The sequence below is a fragment of the Herpailurus yagouaroundi genome, unplaced genomic scaffold (assembly GCF_014898765.1).
Source record: "Herpailurus yagouaroundi ecotype Mexico unplaced genomic scaffold, PumYag 182, whole genome shotgun sequence".
In the NCBI taxonomy this organism is placed as follows: Eukaryota; Metazoa; Chordata; class Mammalia; order Carnivora; family Felidae; genus Herpailurus; species Herpailurus yagouaroundi.
Window position 1 is genome coordinate 25,120,809 of NW_024412413.1, and position 23,207 is coordinate 25,144,015.

At 37.6% G+C, this 23,207-nt stretch overlaps 2 protein-coding genes across 2 annotated transcripts in view; one reads left to right on the forward strand and one right to left on the reverse strand.

Moving 5' to 3' along the window:
- The window catches only part of CCDC38 (coiled-coil domain containing 38), a 59,379-nt gene extending 44,602 nt beyond the window's left edge, over positions 1–14,777 (forward strand). The window contains exons 11-16 of the mRNA XM_040491168.1: positions 592–661; positions 1,710–1,861; positions 3,134–3,269; positions 7,940–8,145; positions 10,598–10,691; positions 14,664–14,777. Of these exons, the coding sequence (XP_040347102.1) occupies positions 592–661; positions 1,710–1,861; positions 3,134–3,269; positions 7,940–8,145; positions 10,598–10,691; positions 14,664–14,777 (772 nt within the window). The remainder of the gene's footprint in view (positions 1–591; positions 662–1,709; positions 1,862–3,133; positions 3,270–7,939; positions 8,146–10,597; positions 10,692–14,663) is intronic.
- A 651-nt stretch (positions 14,778–15,428) lies between these two features.
- SNRPF (small nuclear ribonucleoprotein polypeptide F) lies at positions 15,429–22,288 on the reverse strand. Its single transcript, XM_040491170.1, has 4 exons — positions 22,058–22,288; positions 20,066–20,191; positions 16,307–16,371; positions 15,429–15,755 (listed from the first exon to the last, which is right to left on the reverse strand). Exons 1-4 carry the CDS (start codon positions 22,058–22,060, stop codon positions 15,689–15,691), a joined length of 261 nt encoding a protein of 86 aa, XP_040347104.1. The 5' UTR covers positions 22,061–22,288; the 3' UTR covers positions 15,429–15,688.
- Between the last annotated feature and the right edge of the window lie 919 nt (positions 22,289–23,207).

Consider the following 23,207-nt stretch of genomic DNA (forward strand, 5'->3'; position numbering starts at 1 on the left):
CCCCGTTCGTGCTCTGTCTCTCTCTGTCCCAAAAATAAATAAACGTTGAAAAAAAAATTAAAAAAAAAAATAAATAAATAAATATTAAAAGAAAAAAAGAATGTACCTCATCTCCCATCCCACCAACCAACATTTCCTCAGCCTGATCAGAAAATATTTTCAAAAAATCAGCTCTTCAGAAGACAAATATTGTATTACTCTAGGAATGAGCTTTATTTTGAGCATTGGAGCACATGTTTAGTTTGTCAAGACTGCATTAGAAGTGACAAAACACATGCAGCAATGTACATTGTCATGTGTTTCTTTACAAAATTTTTTTGTAGATGCACCTCAAATAATTGGTACCATATGGTTTGGCCCTTCCTTGTGGTCTCACTTGTTTGCATATGTCAGCCTTGTCTGGGACTAAATCGGATTTTCTTTTGCATACCTGTGAAATCCATTGATTCCTGCAAACAGCAGTTTCCTAAAAGGCTAGAAAGGCTATTGAAAAAGAACTATATTATAGTTAGGTTCCAAAGACAACTTAGAAATAAAAGCAAATCTGTTCTGAAAATGGCTCAGAAACCAGGCATTTTCTTTCTTTTACAGTCTCACTGAAAGTATCAGTTCAGAAGATAGTTTGGAATTCTTTTTAGATGATGATATGGACTATGATCTGGTAATCAGATTATCTTTCTTGATTTGAATATTGCGTTTGGTTAAAAGTATAAATGCTCATTTTTTTTAAGAATTAAATTTCTTACTCCAAATATTCCACAAATTTCCAGAAGAAATTATGATTTTGATACTGTTTCCCAGTTGCCTATATAGTTCATCTTTGTCATCATTTTATGAAAAATAAATGTTTATAAGAAGGTAATAATTTAGGATATATACATATATATATATATTATCTACAATCATCCTGTAAAAATTCCACTTTTTGATTGCTTATCATTTTATTGGAGTTTGAGATATACTGGGTATCTATACTGTAAGATAAATCAACCTTCAACAAAACAGCCCTTTAATGTTATAAGGCTAACTTTGAGCTAACTCCATCCTAAAAGTTTTGTATTTTGTCTCTTTGTAACAGAGCCTAATGTCCTCCGGGTTCATCCATGTGGTAGCATGTGCCAAGATTTCCTTCTTTTTTAAGGCTGAATAATATCCCATTGCATGGATATACCACATTTGCTTTATCTATTCATCCATCAATGGACTTTTAGGTTGCTTCCACCTCTTGGCTATAGTAAATATGATGAACATGGTGTGCAAATACCCAAGTCACCTTTTTAAAAACTAAATTTACTTAAAGTAATATGTATTTATTAAGTTTTGGGAAAATATAAAACAGGGGGAGAAAATGACCTGCACTTGGCCTCCTTTTTCTTTTTTCTATTCCTTCTCTCCTGCCTTTCCCTAGACCCATCTTTCCCTTTTTCCTGCCTTTGTCTCCTCTTCTGCTCCATCCCTCCTTTCTCTTTTCCTCACCTTCCTTTTTCCCTTCTCTAATACCTTTCATCTCCCCTAATACCCCAAATGTCCTCTTTTTGAAGGCCACCTCTCAAATGGAAATAGGCCTCTTTGCCATTCTCTGCCCATGCCTCTCTTATAATCAGAATGGTATTCTCCCCACCACCATCACCAATGTATTTTTCTAGATGAGTCATATGTGCATAAGTAGCATATTTTTAAGTAAATCATATTCATTACTGGTTGATTAGGAGCCAGAACTTTATTTCAAAGAACCAGAAGAGTTACTTCAAGTCCTCACAGAGCTTGAAGAGCAGAATCTAACTTTGGTACAATATTCCCAAGATATAGATGAAAGTCTTGAAGATATAAATACAAGAGAAAAACTTATACAGGATAAAATGTAAGTTATTAAAAACAAGCAGATTTATTCTATTAATCAATTCTGTCTCTAACCAGAGACAGAATCCAACTTATTCCTGTGTGAGCCTTCCTCACGGTCTCTCTGGATTTAGTGTGGGATTTTTTATTAATAATAATTTACATTGCAGGGTGTAAAATGTAGAAGTTATAATTACATAGAGTAGACTTGTTTTAGTTTAATTTTAGTCCCTACATTCTTTCACTTGTCAAAATATTTTCTTAGCTAGCAATAATAAAAGGCAGTTTGGAAGATTAAAAAGAATTATAGTATCACCTGCCTTAATTTTTATTTTTATACTGAAGCATAGTTGACACACATTACATTGCTTTCAGGTGTACAACATAGTCATTCCACAATTCATTAAGTTTTGCCTGGCGCAGTTTTCACTCTGCCACCTGCCTAATCAAATCAGGCTTTAGATGATAATGCTAATAAATGCATTTTCCTTGGCTGTGACTCTCACAAAGTTATGTGACTTAAATATTATACCATTTTATACATACATACAGATATATCAGGGCTCTCATAAAAAGGATTTCTGTCAGGGGAAGGGGGCTGGATTTGATACCTCGCAAAATTCCTTCTCTAAAATTTTATATAATTTTGGAAAATAACTTCAAATAGCAGAGAATAAATCTGTTTATCCACCCATTATAAAGATGTGTAAAGCCTTTTCCAGAACAGTTTTCTGGGCCAGTTGATGGCAATCTTTTCAAACAGTAGGTCTGAATTTGGACACAATTTTGGAGCAAATTAACTTATTCAAAACAAATGATTAACAAATCATGATCTCACAGCTACCCTTTACCACTAGTGTATCCTTTTAATCCTGGCCTCCTCTCTCCCAATCCTCATAGCATATGGCACCTGCATGCTGACAATATGAGTTTGGGGAAGGAAGTGGGTGTGATTGAGCAGGAAAAGGGGATCTAGGTCAGAATCTATCTCTAGATCACACCACAACTTGGTTGGGTTCCTGACATGTCAACTCTGCTATTTGGAGGTCTCAGGGGAATCAAAGGAAGAAAATTCTTCCTGATGGAAGTTAAAAGCAGTTATCTGTGCACTCATTTTTCTCATTTTACCTGAAAAGATGCATGTAGTTTGACATCTTAAAATACAAACTTGTATTTGGCTTACTAGACATAGGATGCCAACATATGATCTGGAAAGTGTGTTGAAGCTCTGGAATGATGGTGTATTTCTAAACCACAAATTACAGACATGGGTCTCTTTCTTCTTTTGCAATAGAAATAGCAACATAGCATTTCTTTTGGAGCACAAGGAAATGCTCAAGGCTAACTGTGTGAGAGAAGAGGAAAAAGCTGCAGACCTGGAATTAAGGTCCAGGCTATTTAGTTTTGGAGAATTTAAATCAGATGCTCAGGTAATCATTCTTTGCCAATGGTTATTTTATTTTGGCTCATGTTAATAATAATTCGCATTCCTTGTCCACTAAGCATTGGAATGGGGAGTTAAAGCACACCACAAGTCCTGGGTTGATGACAGAGGTAGAAAACCAGTTTAGAGTTATCTTGTCCATATGTAATAGTCAATTTACATAGTAGATAGAAAGCATTCAAACTGGCATTGGGATTCTCTTAAAATGTGCTCTAATTATTACAAAGTATGATGTTGAAATTGTTCTGCCCATAAATATATTTTAGTCAAGTGTATACACATGAAGTAGTTCATTGTCTATGATCATTTTGTTAGTAATTTGAAGAGCAAATAACTAACACATGAAGCACTGCAACATCAGTCCAGCACTGAGCTTTTAACAGATGTCAGCCTCTCTTGCTGACATAGATCCATTATTGGATCTATTTATGTATGAGTCTCTCCCAGCTGTGTGCAAACCCCTCCAGGGCAGGGACTGTATTCCCCTTCCTAGTTAGATATGTTAAGTGTCCCTGTTAAGTAGGTGCTCAATAAATGTTTGTTGAATGAATGATTAGTTTCTAGACCCACAACAAACTTCAGCTAACAATGATTTCCATGTAAAAAATCTCAAATGAAATAAAAATTCAAATCTCATATGTGAAGCTAATACCACATTTATGGTTATGAACTTGATTTTCAAAGAGGTAGATTTGGGGTAACTCAATCAGATGATTGTCCTCTCTAACCATAAGATGGGCAGGGTTACAAAAGCAAAGGTTGCTTATGGCTTGTTTACACACACACATTTCCTAGGGTGGTATATAGTACCCTGAGTTAGGAGGGGGTGGGGTCATGCACTGCTAAAGCAGGAAGTGTGATGACAGTCACCTTGCAGTTCTTCAATGCTGGCTTTTTTTTTTTTTTTAATCTTTGTGTGTGTGTGTGTGTGTGTGTGTGTGTGTGTGTGTGTGTTAAAATGTACGTAACATAGAATTTATCACTTAACCATTTTAAGTGTACAATTCAGTGACATTAAGTATATTGGCAATACTGTGTAACCATCACTATAGAATTTTTCATCATCCAAAATAGAAACTCTCTACCCATTAGACAATTATTCTTCATACCTCCATCTTATCAGCCTCTAGTTAACTTTTATTCTACAGTCTCTATAAATTTGCCTGTTTTTAGGTACATCATATAAATGGAATCATACAATAGCTGTCCTTTAGTGTCTGGTTTATTTCACTTAGCATAATGCTTTCAAGGTTCATCCATGCTATAGCATGTGTCAGAACTTAGTTCCTCTTATGGCTGAATAGTATTCTATTGTATTCATATTCCACATTTTGTTTATCCATTCATCCATTGATGAACATTTGGGTTGCTTCCACTCTTCAATTGTTTTAAATAATTCTGAAATTGACTGACATAAAAAAATGTCAGATAAATATCAGTGATATTTCACCCTTCCTTTACCAAACCCCTTTCATCCATGTTTAGGATGGCTGTGAAAAACAGTAACATTTTCAATACTCTTAAATTTTGAGGGAACCAGATCCCTAAACAGAGAAGGTAGGATTGATCTGAAAATTACTTCTTAAAAGATTATCTATAAATTTTGGTCACAAATATAATTTTGGCATTCGTGTATTGCACACTCTGAGAAAATGGGGCCAGTAATTCATAGTGTCTCCTAGAGATGGGAAGTGCTAGGGTGGAAAAGGGGGAACAGAGCAGGAAAATTGATAGGGAAAAAGTATCCTTAGAATCACTCCCATTCTTTCAGATCTCAAAATGTGCAAAACATAATCCTTTATGAGTAAACATAGTTGTATCTAATTTTGATATTTATAAATCATCATAGTTACTTTGGAACTGTAACTATAAAATCAATATTTTATTCTTTTAAAATGTCCACACTCCTATTTAATCCCTAACATTTTTTATGGATTCAATATTTACTTTTAAAATAAAATTTTAAATTTAAGTATAAAGTTATATTGAAAAAGTGCTCAAATTATAAGCTAATTATAAATTCTCTCTTAATAAATCTCCTCAAAGTGAACATACCCATGTAACCAACCCCTAGATTAGGGAATAGACTGTCATAAGCACCCCTAAAATCCTCATGCCCCCTTCCAGTCTCTACCATCCCTCAAAGGTGACCACTATCCTGACTTCTCTTACCATCAATTAGCTTCCATGTTTTGAACTTGATATCGATGGAATCAGGTAATATATTTGGCTTACCTGGCTTCTTTCTCTCAAAATTACGTTTGTGAGATTCATCCACGTTGTTTTGTGTAGCAGTTACTTGTTCATTTTCATTGAACATGAAATGGAATGTAAGCTATTGTGCAGTTTGCAGAATGTATTCATCTCTGGTTTTATTTTTCCAAACAGGGAGCTGATCCAGTTCAATTGAGACTTGTTTACAGTCAGCACACAGCAGAATGTGGCAGGGCTTAGAATTACAGAATCCTTTGACATCAAGACATCTTCCTGCTCCTCTATCCAATTTTGATGTAATTATTACTCCTAAGCATCGCTCTAGTCAGATCATTTCCCTTCCCCTTTTGGAAGGCATACAAAGTCCTTATCCCAGTTTTGGTCTTCCACAATCCTGGCCAACTCCACCTCCGGGGAGCAGGTGGAACTCCTCCCATCCCTTGCAGACTCTCAGGTAGCCCCTATTCCGGGGGACTCTGGGCTGGGCCTGCCATCTAGTGGCAGCTCCAGGAATTGGACACTTCACTTCTGTCATCAGGAGGCCTGTAGCTTGAGCTTCCCATTTCCTTTGCCTCTCTGCACTGTTGGGCCAGGCCCTCAATCTCTTTCTCATACGTGAGTCTTTATTTTTTAACCTCATTACCCAATCCTATTTCTTATGCTGTTCTTACCTTGTCAGGAAAATCTCTCTCCTTGTCTTTTCCTCTCCTGTTTCACAGGGGGAACTTAAAAAAAAAAAAACATTCTGAAAAACAGAAGACATCCTGAAAGTCCATCCACCTCTGAAACTCTAAGTGTTCAAAAGGTCTCTTTCAGAAATTTTCATCAACTACTAGCCATTCTCATATTAAAGTTGCTTTTTCTCAGCATCAGTGTTCAAAATATTTTAAAAAAAAATTTTTTTAATGTACTCCCCTTGCAGCAAAATTGTTTTTACATACCTAATATACACTTCTCCTTGGTGGATGGGTGTACTTTTATTTTTCCTTTTATAGTTTTTCTATTTCTAAAGTTTTCTAGAAGTGTTAATATAAATAGGAAATTAATGTTATTTAGAAAGGGAGAGAAAAAAGGAGCTTTATGGCAAATAGGCCTTTTGCTTTTTCTTTTACTTTTTCCTTTAATATTACTTTATGCTTCTCCAATTTTCTAAAAGGAGAATTTTTTTAAAATTTTAAACTTTAGTTCCAGTATAGTATAACATACAGTTATATTAGTTTCAGGTGTAAAAAGGAACATGTTTGTTATATAAACAGGAAATACAGTAAGTGTTACTTTAGAGAGAAAAAAAGGGGTGATTAATGGTAAATGGGACCATCAGAAAGGTGGTTAAACCAGGAGGTGGGAGGGACAAGCTGTTGGAAGTAAACCGTTAGTAACAGATCTTGACTTGCAATGAAGTGTTGGTAGCTCTGTAAGGAGTCTGATTCCAGGAGGGGTGTCCCATGGCCTGGAGCCACGTCTTGAGTGTTATTTGTCCTTGGCTTTATGATGATTCTCATCATCTTGAGCAGAAGCAGGCATGGCGGCAGGATGCTACCTGGAGAATGATTTACTTTGCCCAGCAGTTTATTGAGGTCCTCTTAACTGCGAATGACGGGTACACGGTGGAGAAAGAATGAGAATTTTATGGTCTTGAAACACATTACCTACAAGCTTGAGCATCTCTACCAACAGTTAAAACAGCGCAGTGGCCAGGCACAGGGATCAGCAAGGTTTGGCCTAAGCCTCTGCTTGGATCAGAATACTGCAGTGGCTTCCAATGGAATGAATGAAAATTAAATTCAGTAGGCTTTGCAGGCCAACCTGGGAATGTTTGCTGGTAACTTTTTTTTTTCCCTCAGAGAGAATGCACTCATTTATTCAGCAAACATTTATTAAGTGCATAGTTATATGCAAAGTGCTGCTTTAGATATACGTGTAAATGTACAAAATAACTCCAGGTGTTTACAGTCTAGAAGGGAAGATAAGGCATGTATACAGATAGCTTGCATACAGGATGATTACAGTTTCATTAAGAGTAATAAGTGCAAAAAAAGGAAGCTCACGTGCTGCGTTGCAAGGAAATGCACTGGAGTGGCCGAAAAAGGATTTAAAATGTACACATATGGTGCCTCTACTTGAATGCTTAAGGAATCAGATATACGAAAACACTCAAGCAAAAAGGTATTGTCATATTAAAATTGCTTTTTATACCTAGACTGAAATATTTTTAAAATAATCCAAGGTGTTACTATAGTAATAATGTGACTATAAATTATGATATAATCAGTTACATCGTCTCACTGTTCTATTAGTTTTTCTTTTAAAAAGAAATGTTTAGTAGCATATAAGAGCTACTATATTTCATTGCAATGTAGTAAAATGGAATTCTACATTTATTGAATGAACAAGGAAATAGTGATGAGATCTTATGTTTTCTGCTCTCCTTTTCAATCTCAGGAAAAACTGATAGAATCTCTTAGTAAAAAAATTAATCAAGTATACAAGGTCTGCACTGGAGATGCTGATGTTGGCAGTCTCAACCCAGTTCAAAAGCTGGTAAAAGTAGAGTCTCGCCTGGTGGAATTGAGTGATCTCATTGAATCCATTCCCAAAGAAAATGTGGAGACAATTGAGAGGATAAAACAGAAAGAACGGCGGCAAAAGTATAGTCAAAGTCTTATGATATGAGGGTAGTGAATGACTTAATGAGTTGAGAAACTTTTTGCTGGGATTCTACAAACACTGAACAAGCCCCTATGACATGGCAAGGATCGCGATAGAAATGCAGTAGACCCAATGAGTATGAGTAGAGTATGTCCTTCTCATACAGCTATTATTTAATGTGGGAGACACGGTCATCAAATATTCTTATGAAATAATGTGTCACTAGCAATGGTAATGAGCACTGGTTCACCTGGGCAACTGATCCAGTTTGGGATGGGTGAAGGGTCATTTTACCCTGAAAATATGGATTTTCAGAATGAATATTCACTACTTATACAAAAATTTTTGAACAGCTATCTTATGGAAGGGGAATTGCACTCGTCATGGAGGGCCCAAAGCATAGAATTAGAGCCTTTCACTGGAAGGAGACTACATATGAAGGAATTGTTTGCAAGAGCCATGCAATGAGGGCATAACTCTTCCTCAGCGCAAACTGCCAACACTTCACACACACAGCATTTACATATTAACTCATCAGGGTCCTCAAGACAACTACATGAGGATTATCATCCCTCAAACAGCACCCCCTCCCACCCTCACAGCCTTGCCTACCTGGGGGCCTTTCCAGGAGAATGCACTGATTTACAAATTTCCATACCGAGTTAAACAAGGATCTTAATTTTTTAAGTTTATTTTGAGAGAAAGTGCAAGCAGGGGAGGGGCAGAGAGAGAGGACAGAGTGAGAATTCCAAGCAGGCTCTGCAATGCCAGTACAGAGCCCGATTCTAGGCTCCAACTCTCAAACCATGAGATCATGACCTGAGTCAAAGTTGGACGCTCAACTAACTGAGCTACATAGGTGCCCCAAGGATTTTATGCACATACTACCTTTCAGGCAATGATTATAAATATGTGATCCCTAGTATAATGTGGCACGTACAGAATGCTGATAGGTGGAAAAACATTCATGCTAAAGCAAAAAAACGCATGTTAAGAGGCAGACGAGCACTACAGTTGACCTGCAGGTTCTGCCATTTACAACTTTTGTGACCTTAGGTATTAGGTAGACCACAAAACCTCTCTTAAGTCTGTTTTGTTTTCTTTAAAATGGCAGTTAATAATAGTATTTCATAGGGTTGCTGTGAGGATTAAATTAAATAATCTATGTAAAAGTACTAAAGCATGCTTGACACATAAGTATTCAAATATTTAGCATTAATGTTAGATATTTTGTTATTGCTTACTGGGGGATATTGTTTCCTCCATATAAAAATGAAGTCCAGAGTATATATAAAGGTGATCTTGGTGGGATTTTATTGAATATAAAGCAAAAATTTTTTAAATTGTAAATAAAAGATTACTCCTTCCATAAGGTGACCTATGACTAGGGTACCTGGTGGCTCAGTCAGTTGAGGGTCCAACTCTCCAGGTCATGATCCCAGGGTTGTGGGATGGAGCCCTGCTTTGGGCTCTGTGCCAAGTGTGGAGTCTGCTTGGAATTCTCTTTCTCTCTCCCTCTGCCCCTCTCCCCAGCTTGTGTACTCTCTCTCTCTCAAATGAAAATGGAAAAAATAAAAATAAAATGAAAATGAAAATGAAAATGGGGGGGAAGACCTCTATGAGTGATTACACTAACAGCACTTGCCTCTTTTCTACAATAGGAAATAATCTTCATTGGATTGTAATTACAACTTATTTTCAATAGTGATACATGAATCTAATTCTAATTGCTTGTCATTCTTATCAAAACGAATTTTATTTTTCCCATGAGTTAGAGACACATAAACCTAATTTTGCATAAAAAATGTTCAGTAAATGTTACACTTACAATTATAGGAGTCCATAAAATAGCTATCACTTATTGAGGGTCTATTCTGCATTAGGCATTGGCCCAATATGCAGAGGTCATTTTATATAATTTTATCCTTACAAGAACTCTAAAGAGAACAAGACAAATAGCATTTCTTGGTCTTAATTTCAGGATACCATTCAAAAAGATTAACTGGAAAAGTACACTTTTGTGGTAATCACTGAACTATATAATATACACTGTGATTCATGCATTTTTCTACACATTATACTTTAGTAAACAGACTAAAGGAGGCTGGGTGTTAATTCAAGTGGCCTTGTCCACATTAACTGTAAAGTGATAAAACAGAAGTGGAGTAACAAGAAGGCTTTGTTGAGGTGGTTGTTTTAGACCAAGATCTAGGTAGATAGATTTACTCCTTCCAAAATGGTGACAAGCATTTTCTCCCACTTTAACACGAATGGGATCTGTTGTTGACATTTCCCCTGAATATTCAAAAGCCATAGTATGAGTGAAGGTAAAGTATTATTTAACTTTAAGGGAAATCATAAAATATTTAGGTAGTTCATTACCAAATACTATAGGTCTTTTTTCTACTTTTTGTGATTTATAGTTGCAAAAATATTTTCCTTTTTTGACAGGTTACGTGAAGATAAAATGAAAGAAAAACAAAGACACCAAGAGGAAAGGCTCAAAGCTGCTCTGGAAAGGGCAGTGGCACAACCAAAGAAAAAGGTTTGTGTTTTGTTATTAGTAGGTCCAGCTACATCTAATATGTGAATGCTTCTGTGAAATACCTAATTCAGCTAATTTATCAAGGGTGAACTTTAGCAAAATAGTCTTTCCTGGTCACAGCTTCAGTTGGTCTCTGATTCCTTGTTACTTTTAGGATAATTCAAATATCTGGGTCTACGATTCTCCATTAGACCCACTTTTTAGTAAAAACCTTTCGCCTCACTTCTTTTAGCTCCAGGTTCATGAAACCAGAGAATTTTTTCTTTAAATAATTTTTTTAGATAGTAACAAGCATATGGCTCAAAGTTCAAAAGATAGAAGAGTATTTAGTGAAAAGTAAGTCATTTTCAGTTCCCCTCCCTGGATGCAACCACCTAAGTTTCATCTGCATCTTTCTGGAAATGTTCTATGTAGTTATTGTATATATTCTCCTTCTTACAAATAGTAACCATGAACCTTGCTTCTTTCATTCAACAACAAAGACGGCAAACCCAGAGAATTACATATAATTGGATGGGTCTTCTCATCTTCATATTGTAAAAATAGATTAATAGTTTAAGTTAAAATGATTTACCCAGAGTCGCTTCAGATTTAGCAGCAGATTCCGGACCAGAAGTCAAGGCTCTTTATATTGCAAGATCACCTGTCCAATAATAAGTATGGGATTGGGCAGTCACTGAGTCCATGTGGTCCATGACTTCACACTGGGTATGGAGGGCCTTGTGTTTCTATCTGCTACTCTCCTTCCTCGGGTTAGGGTCTGAAATATATTCGGAGAAGCCAATTCCATGGTTATCTGCAAAGCTACCATGGACATTGATTCTTACCACAGTAACCTTACCACTTCTTACCACTCTAACCTACAGGGAAGGTTTATTGTGTGCCTCACAACCAGTCTTTTGAGCGAAGTACTTGAAAAAATTGAAGTGTGGTAACTGTTAATATATATGTCAAAAAGTGATGATCTTAAATTACTTTAAATAAGCATTTCATCTTTAAAAGGGTCTGACTTCTCTAGTTTAGCTTTTCCTATGAAGACCTGACTTGTCCTCTTTCTCCCAAAGGAGAATTTACCATTCATCACCCATCCACATATACACACTATTCACTAAACCCATCACATTGAAATGATTATTCTTTTTAAAAAAAATTTTTTTTTCAACGTTTATTTATTTTTGGGACAGAGAGAGACAGAGCATGAACGGGGGAGGGGCAGAGAGAGAGGGAGACACAGAATCGGAAACAGGCTCCAGGCTCTGAGCCATCAGCCCAGAGCCTGACGCGGGGCTCAAACTCACGGACCGCGAGATCGTGACCTGGCTGAAGTCGGACGCTTAACCAACTGCGCCACCCAGGCGCCCCTGAAATGATTATTCTTAATATATCCATCTTTCCTTCTAGACCGTGAGTCTTTAGGGTTTTTTTACTTTGGGAGAGAGAGCACGCATGCATGAGTGGGGTGCAGGCAGAGGGAGAGAGAGAATCCCAAGCAGGCTTCTCACTGTCAGTGTGAAGCCCAACATGGGGCTCAATCTCAACAACTGGCCTGAGATCATGACCTGAGCCAAAATCAATGAGGCTTAACTGACTGAGCCACCAGGCACCCCAAACTGTGAATTTTTATGACTTTGTACCCCCAAAGCTTAGCACATAGTGGATACTCAATAAATGCTTATTGAATTGAATTAACAGGCTAAAAATGAGAGAACTAAAACTAGAAAAATGGAAAAACAATAGCAATCTGATAAGTTGATAATGTACAAAGACCTCTGATAGTTCTTACCCAGTCAGGGCACTTCATCACTGGCAATTTGCTCAGTATTAAAGACAAAGGTTACCAAAAGAAATTGGACAGAGAAAAAAGTTGATGTTACGAGGAATTCTGGGATTCTAGACCCTAAGAACACTTTGGTTGATAAAATGATGGGGAGGACTGCCCTCGTTAGTTACCTTGGGCCAGGAATGTCAAATTCTGCGATGCAGGAGGCAGTCTTACATAGGGTTAGTGCCCCTTTTGAGACACTGGAGATGTCCCATCAAATCTCATCTTCAATAGAAGTTTTCTCATCCAGTTAACTTACAAATTCAGATATAGAAGCAAAACAAAATAAAGGAGGAAAAAAGGAGACTAAAAGAGAAGAATAATTGATATACTTGAGTCAATGCCTTAGAAGGAATGAATAGGTACAAACCGAAGGTTTCCCTAAGCTTCTCCTGGTGGAACACCGACAGAAGCCCTTCCCACACTCCTCACATTTGTAAGGTTTATCTAAGAGCCGACAGGATTACTAATGTTTAAGAAGATGTACATGGTTTTCTCACGTTTTTATCTAACAGGATTTTTAAATGCCAATCAATTGGTATTCAGCCAAGAAAAGTGATCTCTTCTAACCAATGGGGGAGAAACCGGCTATGGTACTTACTGAGAAGTGCAATGTTGGCCTCAAATATGGTGCTTTTCTAGGCTGGCCCTATCTGAAACATATGATTTTTTTCATTATTAAAATTTGTTTTTATTTTTTAATTTACATTCCAGTTAGTTAGCTTATAGTGCAACATGGTTTCAGTGGATTCCTTAATACCCCTTACCCATTTAGCCCATCCCCCTCCCACAACCCCTCTAGTAACCCTGTTTGTTCTCCATATTTAAGAGTCTTTTGTTTTTGTCCCCCTCCCTGTTTTTGTATTATTTTTGCTTCCCTTCCCTTATGTTCATGTTTTGTACATTAAAGTCCTCATATGAGTGAAGTCATATATTTGTCTTTGATTTCGCTTAGCATAATACCCTCTAGTTCCATCCATGTAGTTGCAAATGGCAAGATTTCATTAAAAAAAAATTTTTTTTAATGTTTATTTATTTTTGAAAGACAGTGAGAGCAGGGGAGGGTCAGAGAGAGAGAGGGACACACAGAATCTGAAGTAGGCTCCAGGCTCTGAGCTGTCAGCACAGTGCCCAACGCAGGGCTCAAACTCACGAACCGCGAGATCATGACCTGAGCTGAAGTCGGATGCGTAACTGACTGAGCCACGCAGGCACCCCAAGATTTTTTTTGATTGCTGAGTAATACTCCATTGTATATATATATATATATATATACCACATCTTCATCCATCAATGAACACTTGGGCTCTTTCCATACTTTGGCTATGTTGATAGTGCTGCTATAAACCTTGGGGTGCATGTGCCCCTTTGAAACAGCATATACCTGTATCCCTTGGATAAATACCTAGTAGTGCAATTGCTGGGTTATAGGGTAGTTCTATTTTTAATTTTTTGAGGAAACTCCGTACTCTTTTCCAGAGTGGCTGCACCAGTTTGCATTCCCACCAGCAGTGCAAAAGAGATCCTCTTTCTCCGCATCCTTGCCAACATCTGTTGTTGCCTGAGTTGTTAATGTTAGTCATTCTGACAGGTGTGAAGTGGTATCTCATTATGGTTTTGATTTGTATTTCCTTGATGATAAGTCATGTTGAGCATTTTTTCATGTGTCGGTTGGCCATCTAGATGTCTTCTTTAGAGAAGTGTCTATTCATGTCTTTTGCCCATTTCTTCACTGGATTATTTGTTTTTTTGGGTGTTGAGTTTGAGAAGTTCTTTATAGATTTTGGATACTAACCCTTTATCTGATATGTCACTTGCAAATATCTTCTCCCATTCCATTGGTGGCCTTTTAGTTTTGCTGATTGTGAAACATGCTTTTTGATGACTTTACCTAAATCACCCAACTTCGCATAAAACCTAACTGCTCTGTCTCTTGCACACTATGGTGCTCTATTTATTATGTAATTTTGCCTAGCATGTTGGACACCCATTAGGTTATCAATCCCTTTGTAACTGATTTTTTTTTTTTTTTTTACTATTTTGAGCCATGTAATTCCTGGGAAAAATCAAGTGAATGTTATTATTTTACTTATAATTCAATAGAAAATAGTTATGATGAAAAATAGTAAGTATTGTTTCTTTTGTTTCAGCTGGGAAGAAGACTTACCTATCGTTCAAAACCTCCATCTGGTAACAAACATGAACTACTTTTGGTCAAGGATACACGAACAAAATCACTAGAGGAAGAATATTTTTTCACTTGAATAGGTGCACTAAGACATTTACTGCCAGAATGTTTTAGGCATTTTTTAGATTTTGGTTTTCAGTAATGGCAATATTCTGCCCCATATGCTGGCCTAACCAATTTAAGGAAGACAGGCACTTATTCTCGTGGTTATAGGATTGGCAATGGGAGTTATTTTCTTTTGTTGAAGGCTTTTATTACCATATCCTAAGTAGTATACCATAAGCTAAACATTTATATCTTTGGGTTATCCCAGTTGGAGCTACACATCCAAAGTGTACTTTAACTTACATTACTTTATGTTACATTCCTTTAACATTGCGTTAACAATGTGGTGAATGACCATTAAAGTGCAATAATGGCATTCTCTGACAATCTAGGACTTTAAATGATCTAATTTGTTTTCAACCAGTCCACAGTTCATAGTGTACATTTTATCACTGTGGAGTATACATTTTAACAGTGTATAACTCTAAAACATCTAAATGGTTTTGAGGAGTTTAAAACTTAAATTAACAGGTAATTTGTTGACTACTAAGTAAAATGAAACAGTATACATTAATTCTAAGGAAATATTTAACTTTATACATGACAAAAGTGGTTCAATAACTTTAAAAGAAAGTTGTTTTAAAAGGTCTGTTACTATAGTATTACAAGAAAAGCACTGAAATTCACCTTCATAAGTGTTTATTAAGCATATAATTTTCTCCCTATAGAAAAAAAAAAAAAGAATACTGAGCTTATAAAAGAAAACCAACTTGAATGAAGTTGAGTGTCTTTTAAAGCATTAATTCTGTGAATAATCTTTCAACTATTTCAACATTTGAGCTCTGCGTTTAAATATCTGAATAGGAATAGTTCACAAGACAAATTGAAAAAAAAAGTTTATTGTCTAGAAATATATATAAAAAAAATTCCCCACAAAAGATGCTATTCTCTCATTTCCCCATCTTCTTCCTCTTCTTCAACACCCCTGATATAAAGGACATTATTACACCTGTAAATAGAAAAACAGTCCATTTTGTTGTTCCAACCGGAAACTACATTAAGATCTGAATTACTATTGTTAGATATTTACAATATTTACAATGCATCATTTCTTTCTTTTTAAAAAAAAAAGTTTTGCAAAAGCACATGGCACTTATTTACCAAGTAGATATTATGAAATGGTATCTTTATGATCTTCCAAAGGTAATGATTCAAATTTGAAGGTGTGAAGCTATTTCAAAATGAATATAGTGAAAATCCCTAATAGCAGCCAGACCCAACTAAAATTCAAAACCAAGCTCTTCCACCTAAACCACTGAAAAAGGTTACACCAAGAGCTAGAAAGTTTAGTATCAACACTAGAAAAATCTTAAGGATAACTCCAAAAAATTTCCATCTTCTTTGACAAGTTTAAGGGTTTCAAAACTCTTTAAGTCTAACTGTAGAATATTATGTTAATAGTGACTTAAAGAAAGTAATTCTGAAATTGAGACACTAATTTAAAACAGGGATTTCTAGTGCTCACTAGTAACTCCTTACATATACTACTATTCTTGTTACCTTATTAAAACTTCACCCAAATGTCCAGACAATGCTCCATCTATGTATTCTTCTGTGTTTGCAAGCTTTAAATAAAAAGAAAGCATATTAGTATAATAATACAGGAGAAAAATAGTGTAACACTACCTAAAATGTTAGGTAATACTGGTGAGACAACTTATTAACTGAAACCTTTCTATACCAACAACTCACATTTACCTATAATTAACAGGATATTAGCTTTCTTTTACCACTGTAGTACTTTTGGGTTTCATATAAACATTCAGTAAAGTTAACATCGATGGATATAGAATATATAATAAAGCTTGTTTCAATGTAAGTTTTTAAATCTCTCAGTTATGTAACACTCCTTTGTATTAGACATTAAAACAGCATTTCAAGGAAGACAGTCTCCAATTTATGAATAAGTTGTGATTTAAATGCTTTCCAAAAATTCAGTTCTAAGGAACCAGGTATTAACTGAGTAATAACACCATAGCACATTGAAGAACCCAATGGGTACAAAATCTATAGCTAAAATATCTAATACTTTTATATTAGTCAACAACCAAACCAAAGAACTGAGTAAGAATTTTAAAAAATTATATGCTAATAAACAGAAATAAGTTCTTAAGAGAAAGTTAAACAATTCAGAGTAACCATAATTTATAGTTATTTCAGGAAACTATTATTTCTAACTTTACGTCAAAAAGTTTAGGTTTCCTTCCACATATAGGTAAAAAACTTTATTTGTAACTTTTACAAATCACAATCACGTAAAAAGTCCTCTATGACTACCATCCCATTCTTCTATCATTCTAAGTCATTCTGCTTTGGATTTCTTGCCATGCCCGAAACACACCAAACAAGTTCCTGCCACAAAGCCCAGGTACTTGCTGTTCCCTCAAACTGAGATGCTTTTTCTTCAGATACTCTCTTCAGTTCCTCACTCAATTCTGTTTTCGGATTAAATTTACTTCCTCAGAGCTTTCCCTGGCTCTCTATCTAACACTGCACACTATGTTTCTGCTTTCTGTTTCTCCATAGCATCTATCATTACCTGATATCACATTATATTACCATCTCCCACTACTAACACAAACTCCTTCAAAGTAGGGACTTTGTTTTGTTCATTGGTATATTCACACAGCCAGGCACGTAATGGGCAGTCAATAAATTTTCATTCAATAAACAAACTCAAAAGCCTCATTAACGTGGTTGTAATTATTCAGATACACTTCACAACTCTGGTAGGCTCACTAGGAACTACATTACTTCTAAAACCAAATATTCTGTGGGTATTCTTTACTTCTTTCTTTTATTGAGATATATGCCCACAGCATAAAATTCACTTTTACAGGATACAAGTCAGTGGGTTTTTCCCCCCACCCCGAATTTTTTTTAAATGTTTATTTTTTGACAGTGGGAAGGGGCAGAGAGAGAGGGAGACAGAGGCTTCAAAGTGGGCTCTGTGCTGAGAGCTCAATGTAGGGCTCAAACTCAAAAACCCTAAGATTGTGACCGGTACTGAATCACCCAGGTGCCCCCAGTGGTTTTTAATATATTCATAAAGTTGTGTAATCACTACCACTATTTAAGTCTGGAACATTTCAACAGACTGGTATTACTCTTCAGATTTTTCTTTTTTTTTTTTTTTTTAACGTTTATTTATTTTTTTGGGACAGAGAGAGACAGAGCATGAACGGGGGAGGGGCAGAGAGAGAGGGAGACACAGAATCAGAAACAGGCTCCAGGCTCTGAGCCATCAGCCCAGAGCCCGACGCGGGGCTCGAACTCACGGACCGTGAGATCGTGACCTGGCTGAAGTCGGACGCTTAACCAACTGCGCCACCCAGGCGCCCCCCACTCTTCAGATTTTTCTATGGCCTTGGTAAATGATTCCTGCTTGAGGAATTATCCAGGCCAAAACCATGCTCTACAAGAACTTTGGGGACCTAAGTATCATCTGTTCAAGTGGTAACCTCTTGAATTAAGGAAAATCTCAGCTCTTTTTGCCTACAGGTGCCCCTGTTAATACTCTTCCTACAAGAAGTACCAGTTTGGAATACTTAGAGTCATGATTGGACTGACCAAGTACCTTTAAAATCCATCTGCCATTAATCAGTCACATAAATACCTATGCTTCAGGGAAATATAATTTCAAACTCTTTCATCAAAAACCTGGCCGTAAACTACTACAAAGTAACAAAGAAACAAAAGTAACAAAGAAACAAAACACCCCAGTTTTTAAATGGGCAAAGGGCATGAACAAGCATTTCTCCAAAAGGAGTATAAATTGCCATAAGCACACAAAGATCACAATATCACTAATCATCAGGGAAATGATGATCAAAACAATGAGATATTTTACGCTCTTTAGAATAGCCATTATCAAAACAGAAAGTAACAAATATTGGTGAGGATGTGGAGAAATTGATCCTTTATGTTTTGCTAATAGAAAATAGTATGGCAGTTTCTCAAAAAATTAAACAAAGCATTACTTTATATACAATCATTCCACTTCTGGATACATATCCAAAAGAAGTGAAAGCAGAACCTCTAACAGATATTTATATAACCATGTTCATTGTACTACAAAGGCCAAAAGGTGGAAACAATTCAAATGTCCACCAAGAGAATGGATTAACATGTGGTATATACATACAATGGAATATTATTTCAGTCACAAAAAGGAATGAAACTCTGATAAATGCTACAACATGGATGAACCTCGAAAACATTATGCTAAATGAAATAAGCCAGATACAAAAGGACAAATGTTGTAGGATTCTATTTATGTGAGGTACCAGAATGAAAACAGAAAGAATAATGTTTACCAGGGGTTAGAGGAAATGGGGAGTTATCTTTTAATGGGTATAGTTTCAGTTGGGGATGATATAAGAGTTTTAGAAATGAATAATGGTGATGGATGCACCATAATGTGAATGTACTCAATGTCACGGAGTTCTATACTTGAAAATGGTTAAAATGGTAAATTTTACGTTACATATGTTTTACCTCAATTACAAAAACAAAAAAATCCTGTCCTAAACATTTACAGAAGCTAGCTTAACACACATGCAGTCAGTTCAACAATTCCTTTGGCTTGGCCTATCTTCTCCCTCAAGAAATACTTTTATTGAATTACTTTGATTTTGTGTCTTTAGCATTCATTAAAAGACTTTAAAATGTCACTTGAAAAATGTCTTTCAGAGCTAAATGCTTGGAGAGTTTTGTTTGTTCTGCAAAAACGAAACCCCCCCAAAAAACAAAAAACCATTTGTGTTTCCTTTATACCACTATGAATCAAGTATCTGAGTTCTTTTTATTTTAACCACAGAAGTCAATTCTATGGCTGAATTTTGGTTTAACAGGTCTTGTACACAGTTTATCACAATTATAACAGCCTTCTTGACCTTGACTTTTTTTCTTGAATTTTGTTTTATGTTTATCAATTTAGTTGACTGTATTTTTATAAGCCCTTGAGGAGTTAAGGTAAAGCAAAATAAATATAATTTTTTTTTTTAATTTTTTTTCAACGTTTATTTATTTTTGGGACAGAGAGAGACAGAGCATGAACGGGGGAGGGGCAGAGAGAGAGGGAGACACAGAATCGGAAACAGGCTCCAGGCTCTGAGCCATCAGCCCAGAGCCCGACGCGGGGCTCGAACTCACGGACCGCGAGATCGTGACCTGGCTGAAGTCGGACACTTAACCAACTGCGCCACCCAGGCGCCCAAAATAAATATAATTTAATGATTCTTTATCTCCTTAGCTTACCTGCATGTTCATATAGCCATCTACAGATACCAGGTAGCCTTTGTACTCCATTCCCCACTTAAGTTTCACCATTACTGGCTTTCCTGTTAATCCATTCAGGAAAGGTTTGGGATTGAGGGGCAAACTCTGCACAAAGAATAAAAAAAGATCTCAATCGGTTATTTTTCCTTAGCTCAGTTTTCATTACTTACTCCCCTCTACCAAAATCACCAATATTTTATGGTATCGAAATAAAGCAAGCTCTTGACTCTCACTTACTGCATTAATTTTCACTTTTATTTGTTGAAGAGCATATGAGAAATTTAAATACCCGGTTAGGCAATTTCATTCAGTATTCCCTTAAACAATGAATACCTACTCTACATCACTCATTGTTCCAGGCTATAAAAAAACAAAGGCAGCCAAAAAAATAATGTAGACTATAGTCCTTGTCCTCAAGAAGCTCACACTGGGAGGGGGAGAGGCAAAACACATACAAATAGGTATTGCACTGCAATATAGTAAGAAGAGATAGCATGTGTAAGGGTACCAATCAATCCAAAGTCAAAAGGAGAGGTTGCCCAAAGTAATGCTTCCGTTCTAAAGGATGAGAGGTATTCCTAGAGGGAGAAAGGGCTGTTCTAGATACAAGAGGCTACCTATGTAAAAGGAGTAAAGAGTGAAGCAACAAGTCAATCTCAGGGACAAACAATCCAGTGATGTCAGAGTCCCAAATAGGAGGCTACAGAGGTAAGGAGGGGGCAGATGACATTTCAGTCTTTCACTTGAATCCAGGAGCTAGGTGGTCTGCTGGGTCTTATTTGACTTAGTAAAGCCTCCGGGCTACATATGGGCAATCAACAGTTTTTATTCAACAAACCAGTAGTAGTATCTCCCAGTGAATTCAGATTTTTCCTTCTCTCATCTGCTCACCCATCAGCCCAAAGAAAGAAAAGAACCAAGGAACTTGGCTACTAAACCCCTCTAAGATAAGCATATGCAGTGTAATCTCAAAGAACATGGGAGCTACTGCAATAACCTCCTAATGGGTTTCCAGTTTTCACTCTGGTCTTTCTCCAACTTATGCACATAAGTATTATCTTTATCATGTGATATCTCTACTTAAAATGCTTCCATGGCTTTCAATTGCACTTGAAGTAGAATCCAGACCTCTTACCACCACCTAAGGGTCTTCCCCATCCTATCTCACAACCATGTTGTTCAAGCGGTGTAGCTTTCGGCCAATTTTTCCAACTGGTCAAGCTTTCTTTCCAGCCTTGGGGCCCATATGCTCGTGTTCCCCGTGCTTCCTACACGTTTCCTCTTTAAGGGGCTGGATTTCCTATTTCCTATTTAGTTAGTTAAATCTTACCAGGGATGCCATCCCTGACCTGTCTTCTAATGTACCATCTTGCACCCTCTCAGCATCCTGTTTGCTCTCTTCTCAGTACTTCACATTATTTGTAATTACATGTTTATGTTATTTGATTAAAGTCTCTCACACCCGACTGAGTAAAGCTAGGGCAGGGTCCGCCTCAGTACTTTTCACCTTATACTCTAGCGCCTAGAACAGTAAGTATCGGGTAGCGAGCGCTCAAAATTTTTTTTGCTAAACAAATGAATGCTCCAAAGCCTGCACTCTGCGTTCCAGTGGGCTGCAGGGCCAGGAATCCCAACATGATGGAAATTAAAGCCGATTTTGGAGTGGGATAAGTGGGGCATAAAGACCGCTTCATCTTTACCTCGACCCTGTGGTCCCAGACAGCAAGGTACCTCAGGCTCACATTCAAACGAACAGGGGCATGGGGTCAGGGGCACTTCTGGGGAGGGAAGGGCATCGGAAGGAGAGCGCGCGCCTCAGATTCGCAGAGCAGGGAGAAAGAGGCAGGCGACCGGGTGCGCGGCTCCCCACGCGGATGAATGGGAACCGAGCGAACCAAGCCCCGGGCCCGGCGAGGCCGGTCACCCGCTCTCCCTTGGCTCTTCGACTCCGGTCGCTTTCTTCCTGCTTACCATCGCGACTATAAGCAAATGCTGCAGGCCACTCGCCGCCGACCCAGCTGTCGTCCGTCCCTCGTGACTGGAGTAGCTACAGTTGGGCGCGAATCGCGGAGCCTCCAGAGAAATGGCCGCCAAACAGCAGCGTGACCTTTCACCTCCGACTACAGCTCTCTTGGCTTCTGTGATTGGGCACAGAGAGATGAGTCCTGATTGGAGGAGGTGGCTGTGAAGTGTCCCCTGGCAACCAGCGGTAGCGTGAGTGTTTGAGCCTTCCGCGCCGCGCACAGCCCTGTGGGAAACTTCTGTAGCCCCCCTTGCTCCAGGGCCCTTGCTAGGGAAACTCTCCAGTGAGGCGGGCGGGGGTTTCTCCTTTGCTCACCTGCCTTATGAGTTCCACTGAGAAATGCTGTGTACTCTGTAGAGCGGACGTGATTTCTCACCAGCTTGTCCTTTCACAGCTGTGAGAACGGGGTTTGGGCTCTTGAGTTTCGTGTTCGCTTTCCCACAGATTCTGTGATTTGGGCGCCCCTCTGCCACAGTCTCCTTCTCTGTTCTGTAATGCTCATTTCAACCCACTTTAAAGGGAATGCGAGAAGCAAGACTAGACCAAGGTGAAACTCACCAAAGAAAGTGAAGTACAGAATATAGTTAAGATGAGGTCAAATTGAGTCTAGAATATGGTGTGGTGGCCTCCCTATAGATCTATTTCTTTTGCATTGCCACCAGAAACCCGACGCAGTCGCAGTCTTTTATCCTTCTGATGTAACAGTATTGATCATAATCTCATTTGTTTTTTCCAGATGCAGACTTTTACCTTTCTCTGATCTGAAATACTAAATGCGGTTCTTGGAGAGTAAACCTTTGAGCATTGATGGGTTTTGTTTTTGTTTTTGGGTTTTTTTTTTTTGTCTTTTTGTTTTTGCGGCCTTAAGAAAATGGAGTTGGAATTGAGGTTTAAATGTGTATGGAGGCATTTGTAGTAATCGGTAAGACTTTGGATGTGGCCCAGGGGGTTGAGCCTCTGACTCTTGATTTCAGCTCAGATCATAATCTCAAGGTTTGTGAGATTGAGCCCGCCTTGGGCTCTGTGCTGACAGCACGGAGCCTGCTTGGGATGTTCTCTCTCCCTCTCTGACCCTTCCCTACTCGCACGTGTGTGCGT